Source organism: Polypterus senegalus, chromosome 1, assembly GCF_016835505.1.
Source record: "Polypterus senegalus isolate Bchr_013 chromosome 1, ASM1683550v1, whole genome shotgun sequence".
In the NCBI taxonomy this organism is placed as follows: domain Eukaryota; kingdom Metazoa; phylum Chordata; class Cladistia; order Polypteriformes; family Polypteridae; genus Polypterus; species Polypterus senegalus.
Window position 1 is genome coordinate 214904567 of NC_053154.1, and position 20653 is coordinate 214925219.

The 20653-nt window shown below is 37.0% G+C and overlaps 1 protein-coding gene across 7 annotated transcripts in view; it reads left to right on the plus strand.

Annotated features, from left to right (window-relative positions):
• cdh23 (cadherin-related 23) overlaps positions 1–20653 on the plus strand; it is a 1363918-nt gene that overhangs the window by 367278 nt on the left and 975987 nt on the right. For all 7 annotated transcript variants that reach the window (XM_039768795.1, XM_039768746.1, XM_039768764.1 and 4 more), the window contains exons 4-6: positions 8034–8176; positions 12343–12390; positions 15054–15146. In XM_039768795.1, the coding sequence (XP_039624729.1) occupies positions 8034–8176; positions 12343–12390; positions 15054–15146 (284 nt within the window). The remainder of the gene's footprint in view (positions 1–8033; positions 8177–12342; positions 12391–15053; positions 15147–20653) is intronic.

Genomic DNA, 20653 nt, shown 5'->3' on the forward strand with positions numbered 1-20653 from the left:
AGAGGACTTTTTTTTCTACTTACCAGTAGTGTTCTTGTTTGCGGAGGGAATGTCAAACTTGTCAAGAGATTTACTTAACTCGACAGCGACATTCATATCTCTGGTGACTGTTCCTATGAAGTCAGTAGACATATTGGGAGAGTGTGGGGGTTATGAGATTTCTGGAAAGGTGTGTGTCGTGCTGATGATATCTCTGCAAAAGGATAAATGTCCCAGTCTTTAGAGTCTTTCCTGCTTTGTTACATGGTTGCGAGACATAGACGCTATCCAGGGACCTGGGATGGAGAATCCTTGAGTACCACTGGTTTGACTTTGTGTCGAATGAGTGGTTACTTACAGAGTCCCGAATTAGGTTTGTTACCTGCCTTGTGAGGAAGTGTCAGTTACATCACTACATATGGCATGATTCCCCGAGGATGACCCAGCTTGCAGGATCCTTAAAAGTTGAGGACACGAGCAGCTGAACCAGCCCAAGGGGATGCCCACGTCTGCCTGCAGCAGATAGATGGTCATTTCTGGAGGGTGGGACTGGACCACTTGTCTGTCTGGGGCATTGCCAACCAGGATCCCGAGCTGTTTCATTGTGTGGTAATTGCAGCAAGTCGCTTTACCAGTGCAAGCTACCCAACCTGACCTGACCTGTCTACTTACTTCAAAATGAATTCAGTGCATTGTTGCAACCCAGGTTCAGTGCTTGGCTAAAAAAATGTTTGTTCTGAAAATTGAGAAACTGGGAACTCAGGGGACATTATAGATGTACTACAATATGAGAACTTCTTGTAAATTACTCTATTTATGCTTATGGGTGACCTTTTCCTGGCAGTCTAGAACATCTCTCACACACTACTGGCTTCAAAAGACCTTTTCCCTCTTGCAGGTTTATATGTTTTATCTGTTGATATCTAATATTCTGTGCTTACCATGCAGATTGTGAAGCAGATTCAAAATCAGTTTAATTGCAGACACATTTTTCAGTCTCCCCTGGCCTTTATGTTTAGTGTGTGTTAAAACTTCAGCAGCCTTATTATAAATTAAGTGAATTCTGATTGTATTTTTAGGATGGAGGCTCAATGTGGAGAAAATTATTTGTACATAGAAAGTAGTAATAAGGTTGTGGCTTCTGCATTGGTGTTGAGAAATTAAAGTTACCATCAAGACCCATGTGGAATACTGGCAACTCTTGAATTATGTGCAGGCAATGTGGAGATGTCGCTAAGCCATTGAACTTTAAATCCTCTGTGACCTGAGGAAGTAATTTATGCTGCCTGTGCTCATGTTAAAATAAATATTTAGAAAATTCCACATTACAATTGTGTAATTTTAAACAATGCCATGGGATGATGGCCAATTAAAAAAGGCACAATATGATGGTGAAATTTTAAAAGGACAGAAGTTTGTTTTTTTTTTTTTTCTACTTGGCTGAATTACTGTCCTGTCTCCATCATCATTGGTGTTGGCTGAAGTGCCCTTCTGACCCTGAATGGAAAATGCATATTTGGATAATGGATGAGTGGCCAGAATTGATTTATCTAAATAAGACATCATGTAGGAAAAACATGTATGTTGTGTATGCTTCATTGCTCTATTGTTGTATTTTTTTTGCCATGAGGTTAGATGATTTGGTCCACTCAAAGATATGAAATCAGCATTTTTCCTTTTTTCTCTTCTTCAGTAGAAGAATATAAAACAATTACATCTATCCTTTACATGTTGTCAGCTGTTTTCATGCATGTGTAAATATTATACAATTTTAGTAATTAATTTGACATTAATTTCTCATATTAAATTCTTCACAGCAAGGATGTAATCTGTGTCATGATCCTTTTTTTGCCATATCTTCCCAGAGATTCCCTGTGATTCCCAGCCACTCAAGCATCACAGAGTTGTGGTCTGTAAATTGAGGTGAAGTGGGCAATTTCCCTGAGGTACTCCTCTGCAGCCTAATCACCTCTATCTTTCAACCACTCATCTGATTCTCTGTGTCTTGTCTCAATAGTATATTAAAGTATACTCGGCTCTTTTACTCCAAATTTATATAAGCTCAGGCATTAATATGAAATTCTCAAAACTGTCTAATCTAATTCAGGGTAGCCTGTCCATGGAGAAAGGAACCATCCATCAATGGGCAGCAGAGTCCACTCAAACATGTACCCAGGCATACACAGGACTAATTAGGAATCACCAACCTAACCAAATTGTGGAAATATAATGAATGTGCCCAGGGGAAAAACTGCAAACACATAGGAAGAATGTGAGCATTCCAAATGGAAAATGACTAGGTGCAGGTTGCCAGATCTTTAATGCATCAGTCCTATACTACTGTACCAGCTCAGGTTTTAATTCATGTTTTGATACAAACAGGTGTATTTAAGACAACTTCTGTGGACCTTCAGGCTGATATCTCAGAACTTTAGGTTCATATGCCACCCCTAGCTTATCAGGATGTAAATCAATTGCAGAATTGTAAAAAATATGTATCTCTATAGTTTGCAGTTTACATGTAGTACTCTCCAGTTGGTACTGTGATATAATAAATAATACAGCTCTCTCTCTGGTTCCAGGGACTGTTGGCCTGATCACTTTGGAGATTTTATTTACTCACAGTGTTCTCAGGTTTTTATTCCAAGTACTCTGTTTTTTCATAACATATCCAAAGAATTAGTTATTTTTTTCATTAGTTTGACTATACTTTTTGTGATGAAGGTTATGGTGACATCTTTTTGAGGTGGACAGACCTGGCCTTTTTATTTCTAGCAACCCTCTCCAGCTCCTCCTGAAAAAATACCCATACCATTTGAGATATCTAACCCTTCCAGCATCTCCTAGTCTTACTTCACAGTCTTCTCCAAGTGTGCTATATCTGGCAGCACCTCGAGGGATGTGCCCAGGCAGCATCGTAGCTACATACTTTTACTACCTCAGTGGACTTTTCTCAAACCAGAGATTCTGAAATTCACTCTAAATTAGAAAATGAATGAAAACAAAATGAATGTCATTATGAACAATGCCACATTCTAACATTGAATAGTTTCAGCCAACAAAAGATTCAGCAGGTCTGTGTCAAGAAATATTACTGGAACTTCATTATACCAATGACAATATGTTGAAGCATTATGCTGGAACTACCAAGTCATTTTGTTTCTTTTTGGTTTTCTTCCTCTGTAGTCATTCTGGAGAATATCTTGCTCCCGACCACGACACCTGTTCTCCTCCAACATTTTTTATATATATTTGTTCATTTGTCTATTTATTTATTTCAAGGGCTTCAATAAAAAGTCAAATTTCCCCTAGGAGAATCTATCTATCTATCTATCTATCTATCTATCTATCTATCTATCTATCTATCTATCTATCTATCTATCTATCTATCTATCTATCTGTCTATCTGCATGGACAAACAGTTGGTCCAGTTTACAATTAGTTTTTTTTTTCTTGTGTATGCATCTGCCATCAACCTATTATATGTGTGCCATCATTTCAATATACAGTACAGTAGCTGTACTCAGATCATGTTTTTGTTTGCTAAATTTTGTGTCATTCATGGAAAAGTACCAATCTGCATCTGTCTTTCCATCTTCACAAGGAATGCCCACCCGTTTATTCTTGCATTTACTGCCATGTCTGTGAAAGCATTTGTGCATGAGCCAAATTGCAGTGCTGCAGTTCTTCACTCACGACATGCTTTGTCCACAGTGTGCCATATCACATGTTCTCCTTTTGCCACATCAACTTGATGGATGTGTACTTTGTATTGTAAGTTTTGGTGACATTTAAAGAGATTTTATAGTAATGTATAGTTTTTGATTTAAAAGAAATAACTGGCCTGTGATGGACTGAAGCCCTTTTTGGGTACTGTTCCTGTTTTGGACCCTATGATATGTTCCAGTTGTCCCATGACTCTGCCCTGGATCAGTAGATTAGGAAGATAAATGGATGGATAGATGGAAATAATTGGACTGCCAACAGTTTTCAGATTCATCTGTAATTTTCTTCATCACACTAGTTAAACAATGTGAGTGATTGTAAGTGTGACTTTTTTTTCGGTAACTATTTTCTAGTTGTCTGCTGCAGAAAAACAGCAATTCACATTAGCTAAACAAAGTACAGTTTTATTGATAAAAGTGTGAGGAAAGTATTGGTTGAGATAAAATAAATATGCAAATGTGGTCAAGTGCAAGTCAGAGGGCATAAGAGGAGATTCACACCTGGGTACTAATGTACAGTCTCATTGTTTGTAATTTAAAAACACATCTCCCATTGGTGTTGGTTATGGTGTTTCTAGTGTTAAAATGACACAACACTACACTGTCTGCCTGGATAAAGGTTCATCAACAGAGGTTCTAGGTTTGAATTATTATAAAGGACTATGTATCTTTCTCTCTGTTGCTCTCAGCTGTGATATAGCTGAATAATGATACGTTTTTTGGTGTTTTAATTGCAGGTCTCATTCAGAAAACATAGATGCGGTGTTGCACTTTGAACTTAATATTTACCACACCAATTTAGCACTCATTAATGTTAATACAAATAATACTTAGTTGTCTTTTGTCTTTTCATAAAACAAATATAATATAAAACTGCTAAAAATCATATCCCCATTAATTTATTTTTTGTTTTCAAAGGTTTTGTGATTGTGCTGTCCAGCAACAATAACTTATTTAATTGATTAATAGTGAACTTTGGGTAGTCATGCTTCTTTTGGCTCTATTCCAATCAAATCCCATTCTAGTATGCCATGCTGACGGCAGCAGTTATTCTGGACAAGTTTATCTTCTGGCCATGAGCAAGGGTAGTGAGCAGACTGACTTTACCAATGTCACATTGTAATAATTTCTGTCACTAATTTGGCTTATACATAGGGACTTGTGGCAGTGATGCATTGACTGAAGTTTTAGACCAGCTAGTGATCAATCAGTCATTCTGAAGGTGATTGTTTAAAACAAGTCCAAAAGAAATTGACAAGATTAGCTGAGATGTCATCAGCAAACTCAGACATAATTTACTTGCACAATTAGCCGTACATTATGTTAAATGGATAACAAGGCAGTGAGGGAGCTTTAAGAATATGACCGTTATAAATCGTGAGTCGGTATCCTCTCCTTAAGATAATATAAAGCCTATAGTTAAGTAAAATTGCCAATATAAATCATGTGCCATTGTCTTAAACTTAGTAAAATAGAAACCCAGTGGTTAAATAATAATTGCAATAATAATACTATGAAAGAGTACAGCAGGGATATGCATAAGCATTAGAAGTGAATTAAAAAGTCTTTTTTTTAATTTTGAGAAAACATGCAAAATCTCTACCCATTGCGAGTTCCTACCCATTTTAATGGATGACTTTGGAGAGAAAAATGCATAAATCCCATTATTATGTGCTCAGGTTCATTATATTAGCAGATAATTTACAGGATATCTCTCAGCAAAGTGATGTAATGTCTGGATATCTTGCTGTGAGACCTGTATATGAAATGTTGACTGGAGCCCACACATCCCTCATCTACTTTTTCCCAGGGATTTTTAGCCTTTTTCATGGAGAAGATAATAAAAGAATTGAGGTTTAAAGTTCCAAAGTCTAACTTTGTGTACATGCTCACAACAGCTGATTGAAAGTTTTCCTGTTGGATATCATGATTATGTAGTTAATATAATCTTTTTTTTAATACTGTCTTTTTGAAAAAAATGGTTTACCTCTGTGGTGTTAGGACCCTTGACCACCCAGATAAACACTCAAGGTTATAATACAATCTTGAGAGGATGAAATATGAAAACTAGCTTCATGTTTGGAGAACTTAATACATTTTCTATTAGAGACATGGCCATTAAGCTTTTTTAGTTGGCTAGTGAATTTCCCCTTGGGATTAATAAAGTATCTATCTATCTATCTATCTATCTATCTATCTATCTATCTATCTATCTATCTATCTATCTATCTATCTATCTATCTATCTATCTATCTATCTAATGCGTAAGGTGTCTTAGTATCATGTTTAGCCAGATTACAAAAGATGTCAATTTCTCAGTTTCAACAGATAGATAGATAATTGATTTAAACTTTCTGTTGCCCTTTCCTTTAGGTGCATCTTTGCTTAATTCTCATGGTTGTCCCCAAATCCAAGTGTTACCAGGCCTTTGAATTTTCAGCATTGCAGTGTGAAAGGTCTACTACTATCCTCCATTTAAGGGGTTTACTTTTCTTTCTTTGGCCAGTTTGTTATAATGACAGCCATTCTGACCCAGATCAACAGATAAGACTGCAAAATGTTACATATGTCAGTGTTTCTGTCACAACTTTATTTTCTCATCAACGGGAGAAGGCATGGTCAGGTTCTGATTACACCTAGCTTAGGGGTATTTCTAGCCATATTATCGCCAATAATGATATTTTAAGGCAGCTATGTCCACACTGTTATTTTTAATATAAAGAGAGTGCGTGCTTTTAAATTAAAATGATCTACATACATATTAAAGTATCCCCATCTACACTAAGATGACAAAAAACGCACCCACACTGGCCTTCCATGAATGGGGCAGAAAAATCCTTGAAGGGACGATGTAGTGAAAAATTTGTTGCCTTGTATCAGTGCAGACAGGACACTGATAGCGGATCTCTTCTAAGAAAAAGAAACTCTTTAAAGAAGCCACAGCAAATTGCCCCAGTGTCACGTTAATGAGCTGATTGCTGATGAAAGTAGGCATCTTCAAAACTGGTAACAGTAGTCTTGTCATTAAATAAAAACACCGGAGATGTTAAAGTGACAAATAAAATAAAAAAGGGATCAGCTCTATGTTCAATTGTGAGAGGATTGATTATAAGCAGTTCTCAGGAATCTGAGCACATCTTGCACCAAACAATATTTTTAAATTAACACAATAAAGATTGTAAATAAGCATGGGGGTGCCTTTGTTTTACTGCGTTTTACTTTCGTGTGTCTGTCCTGTATTCATGTGAGCTTGGCTGCATTCTACACCCATCCACCTCATTAAGCGCCTTGTTATTAATTTTGAGGTGGAAAGTGCCCATCCTTACTGAATGGTTCCAAGATAATTAGTAAACATTGATAAGAGACTGCCAATTGAGTTATTTACAGTCTGAATTTTACAGGGCTCTGAATTTTCCACTACAAAGGTAATGCCGCTGGCCATTGGATTTATCACAAAACTATAGGGACAGGTTAATTATTTGCCTTTTGTGCATGTGTGCGTCATTCAAACTACAGAAAACGCAGTTTAACTGCATACAGGTAAGCATCACAACAAGCACCATTGAAAGCAACTCTTCTAGGTCCACTGTGTTAGAATATGGAGGATGACCAGTCAATGAATGTGATGTTGTTATGAGCAGGAGCCAATCAGTGAAGGGCCATATAACAAACACGAACAAATCGGAACATGACTAGAGTCAAAATTTTGGAAAAATTGCATTTTTTCCATTCTACGAGGGATGTTCAAAAAGTTTCTGCACTTTTATTTTCGTTGGAAATGGTGAAGGCGGGAGGAGTGGTAATTGGGCATTAAAAAGTTGGTACAGTGCTGGGAATATTGCATCGCAAACGAAGGTGACTATGTAGAAAAGTGATGTAATTTGTTTTTGAAATTCTTAATAAATAGAGTTAAAAAAAGTGCAGAAACTTTTTGAACGTTCTTCATACACTAAAAATATAAAGTGTAAGACTTTGGAGGGTCAAAGCATGGACAAAAGAATTAATTGATCCATTCAGTTTATAAATCTAAATACACCATAGAACATAAAGTTATACATTTAATACATATCAAAGTGGTTGGTGGTAATGGAGAACTGTCACACTGAAACTGCCACTTGGCAGCAATCCTGGGAAAAATGTATGCATATGTGCTCACTTTCATTGTGTTATTTATTTCTCCTCATTTAAATTGTTTTTCTTAAGATAATGAAATTTTTATTTTAAAAACTGGCAATAAAAATAACGCAGTGTATTGTGCTTGCTATGTAGTGTTTGCCTTGTTCAATCTGTTCCCTAATGGTGATGCCCAACTTTCTGTTTCATGTACAGGTGCTTCTGTAACACAGCTGTTGGCACGGGACCCTGACAGTGATCCACTCGTGTTTGGAGTAGTAGGTGAGGAGGCCACTCGCTTCTTTGCAGTGGAAAGTAACACTGGAATTGTCTGGCTCCGACAGCCTCTGGACAGAGAGGTGAGTGGTACAGTCTATTCATACTTGCAAACTGTAGATAGTTTATGGATATGCTTGTCATGTTTTATCAACTTGATGGTGAGCATAATTCATCCTAGACTGATGTGGCTGGAGCAGCTTCTCTCTAATTCAGCAGCTCAAAGTTAGATTAGATGTTTAAATCTTTCTTCTTCAAGTCAGGTTTACAGTATTTGTTGAAATTTTGGTCATTGAATTACACTTTGATGTGTTTCATAAACTAAAGTTACTTCAAGGTGAATATCTCTCAAATTGTGCACATTGGACAAACTGACTGGGTCACTTTAATGTCAAAATTCACCTATAGGCTTTAAATGGCAAATTTTGATAATTGATTACCAGGAGGAGGAGGAAATCGTGCCATCAATATTTGTAAGCTTTTGGCAGGGAGAACTCCAGACTCACTTCTTTGTATACTACTTGAAAATCTGTGCACTCAAACTTAAATCAGTCAACAGTAAGCTATTGAAAATTGGTTTATTTTTTATTTGATTTCAGTTACTTTTTGAGCATGCCATTTTAAATTCAATTTAGTTTTCATTTTTTACTCCATTTTTAAAGGTTTATTTTTTTGGCTCATTTTGTGAATTATGCTGTACAGTCAAAGGCATTGTTTTCTAGATGCTAGTATTACTGTGGTATCTGGGACCAATACTGCTAAATGGCATCAACTGGCAGTAATAGTACCGTACTAAATAATCAGCCTTCTAGGTTGATAATTGAACTTTTCTCTCATGGGACATGTGGTCTTCTGGGCCAGCATGGGATCTTCTCCTCGGTCAGATCAGGCATACTGTTCATCATACAATAATGGGTATAACTACAAGGAAGAGGACGAGGATGTGAATACATCAGCAATTTTTTTTCCATTTTTAAAAAACCTTGTAAATATTTTATTGTATACTTACATAAACTTGTGTTCAATAAAAAAAAAATGATTTGTTATCTCATTTAGTCTAATTTTCTTTTGCTAAACCTATTAGCAAATTTTTTCATGATTTTCTCAAATAAGTGTGTTTGCTATTTAAGCTTGCTGTCACTTTATCATCTTCACTTTATTTTATGTAGGCTTTCTTCTCAGGATGCTACTAGATATTCAGATGTGAAGTCCTGAAGTTGCAGAGTAAAGCCCCTAATATTTCCATGCTGTATTTATCAGATGTGGAGTTGCAAGCACAGTCATCTACTAGCAAATTAGCTAAAATAATTTGAATTCTGGAGCAGATAACAGAAAATTATACTCAAAAGTCATTATTATGAGTTGTAGAACTTAATTGTGCATTTAAGCATGATATTTTCAGCTCCACCTTTCTAAGTTGAATACATTAACACTTTTATTTTTTAAACTAGCAAATGTAGTTTTCTTCCATAACTCTAATGTACACCATGTTTTTAATTTGTGTCTTGGTAGCAAGTTGGCACAAATGCTATAAACTACAGGTTGACCATAGCATGTGGCATACTCGTGTATCTGCTTGTTACCTTTGGACAATGAGATGCTTAAATATTTAGCATGTACTCTTGTGGTTTTTTTTAGTTCTCATATTCACATTTTTTGGTTAATATAGACATTCTCAAAAATACAGTAGTCTCCAATGTTCTCTCTGATGTCTTTATTTCAAAGCACTTCATCTTTTACAGTGACTTTCTTTTATCATCAGCCAGTTAGAATATCTTACAGTTAGCAATTGAAATAACCATCAAATTTTTCTGCTCATTATTCACTTTTTGAATATGAAGGACAGCTGTGAAAATGTAGACTAAAGTGCATTCTAAGGAAGTTGGAAATAACATATTGCAAGTGAGTAGATTATAGAAAACGGTACAAAATAGTATCCAAGAGTTTGGATGTGCTAGCTAGGAAGATACACTGTTAGGCAATTTTAGGAACTGAATCCACATCCCTGTGAGGAAACAAGGCTGAGCACAGAACCAAAGCCCAACATCACCATTAAGATAAATCTTTATATAAAAACCCCCTGTACACATATACTTGACAAAGTCTGTTGCTTCATGTGCCAATATCAACTTCTGCTGTCCTGCCTTATTATATCATTTGATTGCCAGAATATGGGACTCAAACAGCTACTGACTGTCCCTGTCTGTGCACCCCACTAACATTCAGGTTGTGCAAGTGAATATTCACAGTAATACATGCTTCGCCTTAATTACCACTAATTTAAAACTAAATCTCATTCACGGTGACTTCTCCTGGATCAGTTCCTGGCAGCTGCAGTCCCAGAGCTGCAGTTTTAGACTATTCATTAACTTAATTGTTTTAATCATTACCTCATTTGGACATCTTCAATATCTTGTAGTTGATTTCAAAAGTACAGCCACTTTAGGTGTGTGCTGTGCTCCAACTTCGAGAAGCTGTTTTGTCAGCCACACTCTTTTCCATCTGAACTTGTTTTTCTTTAAAATTGGTTTTGCTTATCATGTGTACCTGCTCTTAATAAATTAATGGTGCAGCAAGGCCAACAAGTTCTTCCTAAACCATAAAACCTGAAATTGCCTGGTCCGACCTGTTTTGTCTTGGTAGAGTTCTATATTACTCTACTTTCCCCTTTTGTATTCTTTAATGTGTAGCCTTTGACAGAATGCCTCAAATCCCATAGACTTACTACTACTGTACTTTATATCTTCTTCCCACCTTCCCTTCTACATTTATAAACTGAGGCAATTACATAGAGTAAAAGACAAAAAGGAGTCAATAATGTGTTATTGATAATATACATAAATTAATAAAAATAAGCAAAGTACAAGTGAATATTGGCAACCGTACAGCCTCATAAATGTTGATGAGTAGTTTCAGGCAGCACACAGACTTGTTAGTTACTTAAATGTCTTTAGTTAAGTCACCATTTCTAGCTTTCTTCAGGACAGGCCACATGCCTGTCTCAATGTGGCTGCTAAGCTGTGCTCTTTCTTGTGTTGTCCTTTTCATGGTAATGCTGAGTGAGAAAGGGAGGGGTAAAGCAACTGAATGTGTACATTCTCTGTTCAGATCCTACGGCCAATAGGGTGTCATAGTACAGAATGGCTTCTGATTCAATACCAAACAGCCAACTTTAGACCAATGCAATTCTGGTGTGACACATCCCCCAGCTACTGGCTTATTTTTACATGTTCCCCCAAAAAACATTTTTTAGTGAAGTTTAGTGAGGCTTTCCTGTGGGGGTTGATTGAGAGAGTCCTGCAGAGAATTACTTGCCAAACTGGTCTTAGGCACTTCTTCCAACTCTGTCATAAAATTCACTTCCTGATTCAACCCTAAGGACTCTTGGATTAGTCATGAAAGCTGTGGAAGATCAGCCTTGACACAGACAAACACGCAGACTCAGAAGTCCCAAAAACACACACGTTTATTATTTTTTATAGTTTTTAGCACAACACAATGCACAAACCCACAATGTTCAGTCCTTTCTCTTCTTCTCTCTTTCTTTACTGCCATCTCAATTCCTCTCTCTCAAGCTCTGTCCTCTGCCTCCCACCTCCAGCTCTTCAAATGGAGTGAGGCGGCCTCTTTTAAACTGCACCCGGAAGTGCTGCAGGTGCTCCCCGATCATCTTCCGGCTGCACTTCCGGGTGTGGCGGAAGTGCTGCAGACCAGGCGCCCCCTGTCAGTGACCACAGACCCCAGCAGGGTGGAACTTCTAAGCTCCAAGCCCGTGGCTCCGATGCAAACCAGGGGGGCTGCCCTCTCGTGTCCTTGGGGAGGTACTACTGTTGACATGTCATCTCCCTGGGTCCTCTTCTCAGAGGGGTGTCCCGACCGAGTAAGACCCCCAGCCGTTTGTCCCAAAGCATATCAATGAAATAACACACAAATATTACATTTGCTTTGTCAGGCTAACATATAATGACATACAAAGTATTTGTCAACTTATATACAAAATTTCAAACCACAACACAACCATACTTGCATAGTGCTTTACTGTATTACCTTACTACATATGGCTTTATTTGTCTGGTTTCTTTGTGTGGATTTCTACCTGCTGTGTATATTTCTGGTAACAGATGATGGTTCATTTAATTTTATAGGAACTAGAAGATGATTTCAGTGCTTATTCTGAAATGAACTTTAAAATAAAAGCAAAACTCTTAAAAGAATGATACTTATTCAGAGTATGTTTGATCTTTTTCAGACAAAATCTGAATTTCAAGTTGAATTTTCTGTCAGCGACAATCAAGCGGTAAGCGGTCACTTTTTTTTTTCCTGTTGGCTATGGTATCTCAAGAGATTGTGTCTTGATTTTTTATGTGTTCTTAAGAATATAGAAAAAATGTTACTGGGTCTAATAAGAAAAGTTCATAAAAGCGTTTGTGCTTATATAATAGTAACAATAATAGCCTATGTTAGACTGACACCACATCCAGGGCTGTTTCTTGAACTACAGGATAGGCTTGGGTTGGAAAATGTTACTGCTGCTCCTCCTCCCTCCAATAATAGTACTACTACTTATAGTCAAATAATATTCTCAAACTCTCATAATCATGCGGTCACAAAAACCTAGAATCTAACCTGTTGTATTGCTATGGACTCGCACTACGAACTATAACTGTGTTAACTGCCAATGACCAGCCGTAAACCTGCCACACCTGGATCACACCAGCTCTCAGAAGCAGTTTCTTATCAGCCTGATCTAATAGGAGACTCCAAGCCTTGGCTGAGCAGGTACTGCTTCTAAACACTGCTAGTGGAGAACTTCCTGGTGACATCAGTTGAGGTGTCTACTTAGCCCTAACATACTGCACAGCGCCACCACACACACATCTGCTTGTCATAGACCCATTAATAAGAGATACCCACTCTCACAAAAGACCGAGCTGGTTGTGCCAATTAACACTCATACAAGACCGGACTATTTGTGCCAATTAACGTAACACACGTTTTATGGGAGGAAAACCAGAGTTCCTAGAAGAAAACCCAATTACGCACAGAATTCCAACCCAAGATGCTTGGTCTGTGAGGTAGCAGCACTAAATAATTCACTAAAATGTTACCCTTATTACATGAACAGCAATTCTTTAATAAATGAATTATTTAGCTTATTTTAATAAAGTTAGTAGTAGTATTAGTAACATCAACAACATTATTTTTATTTATTGGGACGATGCTATTATCTACAACAGTGTATAAAATCAGGATAAGTACAGAAAATGATAGAGCAGGATAGTGCAAATGTAACACTCAGTTGAGAGTAACAGACTTTGGTAGAGAACAAGACGTTTAGCAGCACAGTTACCACCAGGACTATGTGAGGAAAACTGACTCTGAAGAGTTAGTGAAGAAAAGCTGTTGGAATGTAGAATGCTTAAGCAGTCTCAAGGTGTTTTATGAAAAGATTAGTTCTGAAAAGGCACCAGGGAACACTGAAGTTCATTATGCACCTTGGGAGTAACATGAGAGTCTAAGTAATGATTTTTAGAATGTCTTCAAAGAAAAAACAGAGCAGAAACACAGAAAAGGTGTGGGCAGTGTTGCTTAACAACACAACGGTAATTTGTGCATCCTAGTCTTCTGGACTACACGGGACAGACATCATTAGCACCCTATGTTTTGCAGATGCGTGGGAGCTTTTGTGTAGTTCCTTTACCTAACTGCTCCTCACTCTCAACACCACCATTTTGAATGCTCCAATGAGAAAGACAGCAATAGGCCACCAGTTACTGCTGACTTTTTGTTTCTGCAGAACAGGATTGAGGACTGCCTACAGCACCCTTAGGTGAATACTGGTATCAGAGTTAAAAGAGATATGCACTGTAACAGTCATTTAAATTGTTTTATTTTCATGAAATAGAGTAGGAGTTTTGCCTCAACTCCTTCACAGTTGTTAGATTTGTTTTTACTTGTAAGCTTTGGTGACTTCTGTGTGGATTCCCCTTTTACTTATGTAGTTTTCCTCCAGGAAGTCTGATTATTGCAATAACTCTAAAGACAAACCATAGCATTAACTGGCAACTTTTTAAATGCCTGATATTAAACTGATTGGGAATGCATGTGTAAGTGAAACTGTCTTGGACTGGAGTTCCATCCAGACGTGGCTTTATGCTGCTCGAATTGTTGCAGCTCTTTGATACTATAAATATAAAATGGATCAATGGGTGGACTTGGAAGAAATTTGAGTATGTAGGAAATGGATGGATTCATATTTAAATGACTTATATTTTGATTGATTATACTTATATCAATGATATCAAATAAACCTTGGTTAACAACAAGATTAGATCATGCTTGTACAGCTTTTACTTCTTAATTAATTACCTTTTTTATGACATATTTTTTATACATTAGAACCTTCAGCAAAATAATTCCTCTCCATACAGTATATGTCTAGCATTTTTATTTTTGTTTAATTTTTGAGTGACACTTTTATCTGAGTAAACATGTAAGATGAGGATTCGGTGCAGTTGTTTATGTACTTTTTTTTACAACTCGGGGTCACACAGTGAGTTAGAGATGGGGATTGATCTTGCAAACTTGTTGTACCGTCCAAGGCCGTAATCACTTTTTAGACTACCACAGATATAAAAGGGAATTAGTAATCCTCAAACAGGTTCATGGAATTAGTATTATCACATGTATAGTGTACAGTGAAATGGGATGTCTTGTGCAACCCTTTTGAGCTAACAGTCTGTGCTTTAGTTTAGGACAAAGGGAGTTTCTTCAGGAAAAAGACCCTTGCTACAGAGGATGTAAAGTTTATGTTTAAAAATAAGCTTAAAAATTGAATTATATTCTTTATTTTGACAAAAGCCAACATAAGTCAATCTTCACATTAGATGACTAATTTTTAATAGAGTTTACCATTGTCGATGAATGTAATCTGTAATGTCTTTTTCTTGGTACTTGTAGGTCATCAAGGGCACAGTAAATATCCAAGTAGGAGATGTGAATGACAATTCTCCAACATTTCATAATCAGCCTTACAGTGTCCGCATTCCTGAGGTAAGACTGTACCACGTCTCAGATACTTGTTTGCTTTAGTTAAGTAGAATGTGATCAATCAGTGAATGGCTTCTGTTCGACTGAGTGCTTTATATAAGAGTGTCATGTTAAAGACTCCCTCCATTATTGACAAATCTGACCAGATACTTTGATCTATGTCTGTGGGCAGCCAATGTTTTTCCAACTTGTCTCCTGCTTCATGTAAATGCTGTGTACAGCTGACCTGTCTAGTTGTTTGTTCTCATTCAGATGGACCCGGTTGGTCTTGAACCATTAACCCTATTAGCCTTTATTGATGTTCTTAACAACTCTAAAAAATTCTCAAATTGTACTATGGTTTATAATGTGTTTATAACTGCTAGCTATTTTTCTCTACAGCTTACTGGTGCAATGCTGACTTACATTCGTTATAAAAAATGGCTAAAATATTGCCCATTTAAAATAAATAAATTAGCTTGACCTGTTCATGTGAGCTTTTTTTGGAAGTGGGATTAAAATGCATTTACTTATCGTCACAAATATGAATAAATGCTTATATATGCTTACAGTGTTGTGTCCATAAAATCAGAATATTCCTCAATGGTTATGGTAAAGAAAATATTAAAGTGGTTTCAAAATCAAAACCTGCCATTTGCTGTTTAGAACAGATTGTTACTCTTTTAGTGCTGAAGTAAAGCAATGAGCGACCAAAGCTAATAAGTAAACAAGAACATTGGCGCCATAGTCCTTATTTAGTGACCTTGATGCAGTTATTTCCTTTACAAGCTGGAACTTTTGGCTAATGTTCAACAATAGGTGTTCACAGCAAACAGTTGATCCATAATTACACTGTAACTACTATGTAATTATCTGTATCACTATGAGTTATTACTCCGTACTTACTGTGTAATACAAAGTAACGCTATAGTTAATTGCTCAGTTGTCATTGTTATTCCACAGTTTATATAATTACAATGTAACAATTTATCACTGATCCAAAAGCAAGTGTACTTGCATACTTACGATGTATCTGTACTATCAAAATGTAATAAAAATATCAGGGTATGTAACTACAACTATGTAACAGATGTTCCATGGTCTGGGCAATTTTAATGGAGAATTGCAGTGATAACTGCATAGGTTTTCGATGATATTTCAAGATCTTTTTTAAATGGTGAAAACATCTTTGCAAAATGGTTAATGCTTTTGCCTCACAGATCCATTATCCTGAGATGGAATTCTGTCTGGAGATATGTGTGTAAAATTTGTACATTCTACCCGTCTCCCTATGTCTTCTTCATGGGTTTTACTGCCACATCCCAGGGACATGTAGGTTGGGTTACGTGGCCATATGTGTGAGAGCATGACTGCTGGTATGTTTGTCAGTGGGTCTTGCAAATGGATCGTTCCCCATCCTGGGCCGTTTCCTGACTTGTGCTTGGTGATGCTTGGAATGGCTCTGCGGCCATGTGTACCTTCATTGAATGATGCAAGTTTGGCAGTATTATGTTAGGGATGGGTATATTAATAGCCCAAAAAAATTCAACAATAAATAGTGTAACACAACCACAAGAATGTGACAAATGCTTGCTTAAGCAAAACGTGTCAAGGAGGTGCCCGTCTAGATTTTGGGAAAAAGCGTTAACCATTTAGCAAAGACGTTTTCACCATTTAAAAAAGCTCTTGAAATATCATTGAAAACCTAAGTAGTTATCACTGCAATTCTCCATTAAAATTGCCCAGACCATGAAACATCTGTTACATAGTTGTGGTTACATACACTAATGTTTTTATTACATTTTGAAAGTAGAGATACAATGTAACTATGTAAGTACACTTGTTTTTGGATCAGTGATAAATTGTTACATTGTAATTATATTAACTGTGGAATAACAATGACAACTGAGTAATTAACTATAATAAATAAATAAATAATGGATACTTTAATGTAAAGTGTTACCATTGATTTTTATCAAAGCAGAGACTTGGTAACAATCTCATACACCAAGTAATGAGTGGGATAATTCACGCAAAATTAAATTTTAGTAAGTTCGGTAAGTTTTAGGTTTTACTACAATTCATACTATTAACACAAAAAGAAAGGTGTTTAGTCCTATTTGGGAGCATTTACATGCATTAATTCTGCGTGGGTCTGTCATTTAGTATTTAAGTAAAGATCTCTAGTGAACAAAAACAAAAAAATGACTCATTTACTGTCATGTGTAGACATTTTGTTGAACCACCAGACATGTTCTGGTAGTATGATCACGTCTTTTGCCAATTATGGTAACAATCTTGCAGTCTTAGCAATCACAATTCTAAAGATGCATCAGAGACAGAAAACAAACTGAGAGAATGCATATCCTTAAACTCTTCTGCAGCAATCAAAAAGAAGAAAGGACAATTGATAGGTAATGGAGGTTGAGGTCGGCTTCTCATGCATTGAGATTCTACTGGGGGAAAAACAGAGAAATGTGCATTTTGATGCATTTTACTGTGTCTCTGTGTGGAAAAAATGTAGAATATCTTTTTTAAAACAAACTTGGCACCCCTCTGCAAAGGAGAGACCAAAATAGACTTGATTTTAGTGGGCCGAAATAGATTGCATGGATTATGCTGCTGCTGGGGAAAGAAAAAACAGAAGCACACACAGAGGTGTAAAGGAGGCTTTTGGGAGCAGAATTCCTTATTTCCCTCCCAAACAATGCCCTTATAAACCTCCAAATAATTTTTACTGTGTTCCACATTTCACATATGAGAAATTGCCTGTGAAATTAATTTTATTGTCAGTTTTGTGAAATTGTTTATAAATAGAAAACATTCATATTTTGTTCCTCATTACATACAACTGAAGCCACTGGAAATGAAAGTTAAATTTTAAGGTATAATATTTTGAATATAGTTGGAAATAAATTAAATTGCAATTATTAAAAGCATTTAATATCTTTTTTAATAGTATACAACACTCAGAGACATTTGCAAGAAATTTTTTAAATATGATGTCAAATTTCCGTAAAGTCTTTCCTGCTCATCTTTCCGCATTTAATTGCTTTGTTATTGTGTTCCTAAAAAGCTAAGTGTTGTATGTCATTGTTGTATAAACATATGTGTTTATTGAAAAAAGCTTTAATAGTCAATATTTGAGTTCTTATCTGTATATCTCTTCTTGCCATGGTTGACTCAAGCAGTAGGAAGAAAAACATACAGTAGAAAAGCTGGCAACTAAAAGCTGAAGGTGGAAGGAGAGGCATGAATACTACACATCTGATAATTACAATGCAAACTGAACTTTTGTATTTTAATAAAGTTTGAATTCACATATCTTTGGTTAAAATATGGTGTTTAAGGAAAACTTGACTGTTTTCAACTGACAAACTTATGTACTCAACTGTGTGTGGGCAGTAAATGAGATATGACATTGAAGTGCCATTTTTTACTGAAAACAGCAAGCTTTTTTATGCTCACTTTTGAAATTATCTTCCCAGAAATCTATACTTTTAATGCAAAGTACTCTTGCACTTCATTATACAATCATGGCCAAAAGTTTTGAGAATGACACAAACATTAATTTTCACAAAGTTTGCTGCCTCAATTTTTATGATAGCAATTTGCTTATACTGTAGAATGTTATGAAGAATGATCAGATAAATTGAAATTAATTGCAAAATTTCTCTTTGCCATAAAAATGAACTTAATCCCAAAAAATCAATTTCCACTGCTGTTGTAAAAAAGGCTGCAGGGCACCCAAGAAAGTCCAGCAAGGGCCAGGACCGTCTCCTAAAGTTGATTCACCTGTGTGATCGGGGCACCACCAGTGCAGAGCTTGCTCAGGAATGGCAGCAGGCAGGTTTGAGTGTAGCTGCAAGCACAGTGAGGCAAATACTTTAGGAAGATGGCCTGGTGTCAAGAAGGGCAGCAAAGAAGCCACTTCTCTCCAAGAAAAAAAAAGACTGATTTTCTGCAAAAGGTACAGGGATTGGACTGCTGAGGACTGGGGTAAAGTCATTTTCTCTGATGAATCTCCTTTCCGATTGTTTGGAGCATCCAGAAAAAAGATTGTCCGCAGAAGACAAGGTGAGCGCTACCATCAGTCCTGTGTCATGCCAACAGTAAAGCATCCTGAGACCATTCATGTGTGGGGTTGCTTCTCAGCCAAAGGAGTAGGCTCACTCACAATTTTGCCTAAGAACACAGCCATGAATAAAGAATGGTACCAAAGCATCCTCTGAAAATAACTTCTCTCAACCATCCAAGAACAGTTTGGTGATGAACAATACATTTTCCAGCATGATTGAGCACCATGCCATAAGGCAAAAGTGATCGTTAAGTGGCTTGGGGAACAAAACATCAAAATTTGGGTCCATGGCCAGAAAACTCCCCAGACCTTAATCCCATTGAGAACTTGTGATCAATCCTCAAGAGGTGGGTGGACGAGCAAAGACCCACAAGTTCCTACAAACTCCAAACATTGATTATGCAAGAATGGGCTGCCATCAGACAGGATTTGGCACAGGAGTTGATTGACAGCATGCCTGTTTGAATTGCTGAGGTCTTGAAAAAGAAGGGACAACACTGCAAATATTGACTCTTTGCATAAACTTAATGTAATTGTCAATAAAAGCCTTTGACATTTATAAAATGCTTGTAATTATACTTAAGTATACCAGAGAAACATCTGAAAAAAGATCTAAAAACCCTGAAGCAGCAGACTTTGTGAAAACCAATACTTGTGTCATTCTCAAAACTTTTGGCCACGACTATATACCCTGAAAGCTGATTGACTCTGGTTTGGGCAGTCTGATAAGGTCAAAGATACTGTATTTGGGAGAAAGTGCTATACAAATTAGACCATCACATCAAGGAGTGGCTGTGTGGTAAGAGTACTGTACACCATTTTTAGTCATTTTTAAAAGTGCCACAGGACAGGGCAACCATCTACATTAAGTGTCTACAAAAGAGGGAGAGAGAGCCACATGGGGAGCAACAAAAGCTGCAAATGCTAGGGCGCTTTATGTCCTGTAATTGTTCTTCAGGTCCAAATAGGGCAAAAAGATGGCCACCAACTGGGTTTGTGAGCAAGATGGTAATGCTAACCTATTGCAGGTGATCTTGGCCATATGGAGTGAAAGAGTGAGGGCAAGGAAAAAATGCAGGAGGTGACAACACGACCTGGCCAATAGATATTCAAAGTTGCATGGATGTTTTTATATTGGACTATGCTGTCCCTCTAATGGTGCAACAGAAGGGTCAGGGTTGCAGAGATGCTAGAGCCAGCCTGTGACTGAAACCCACCGCATAAAGAGAGGTTAACTGAGTGTGTGACCAACTGGCAGGAGCAACAAAAGCATAATTTAGAGCAGAGCTTCCCAAACTGTGGCCAACTGAGGACTTTTCTTTTGGTTCACAATGTGCCTTCTAAAAATGACGTATGCTGAAAGTTAAAGATATTCTCTGCAAAACTCTTAAAAGTTCAGGTACGCTGTTTTACCTTGAACATGTCCCTTTGACAGTACTTCACAGGGCATTGC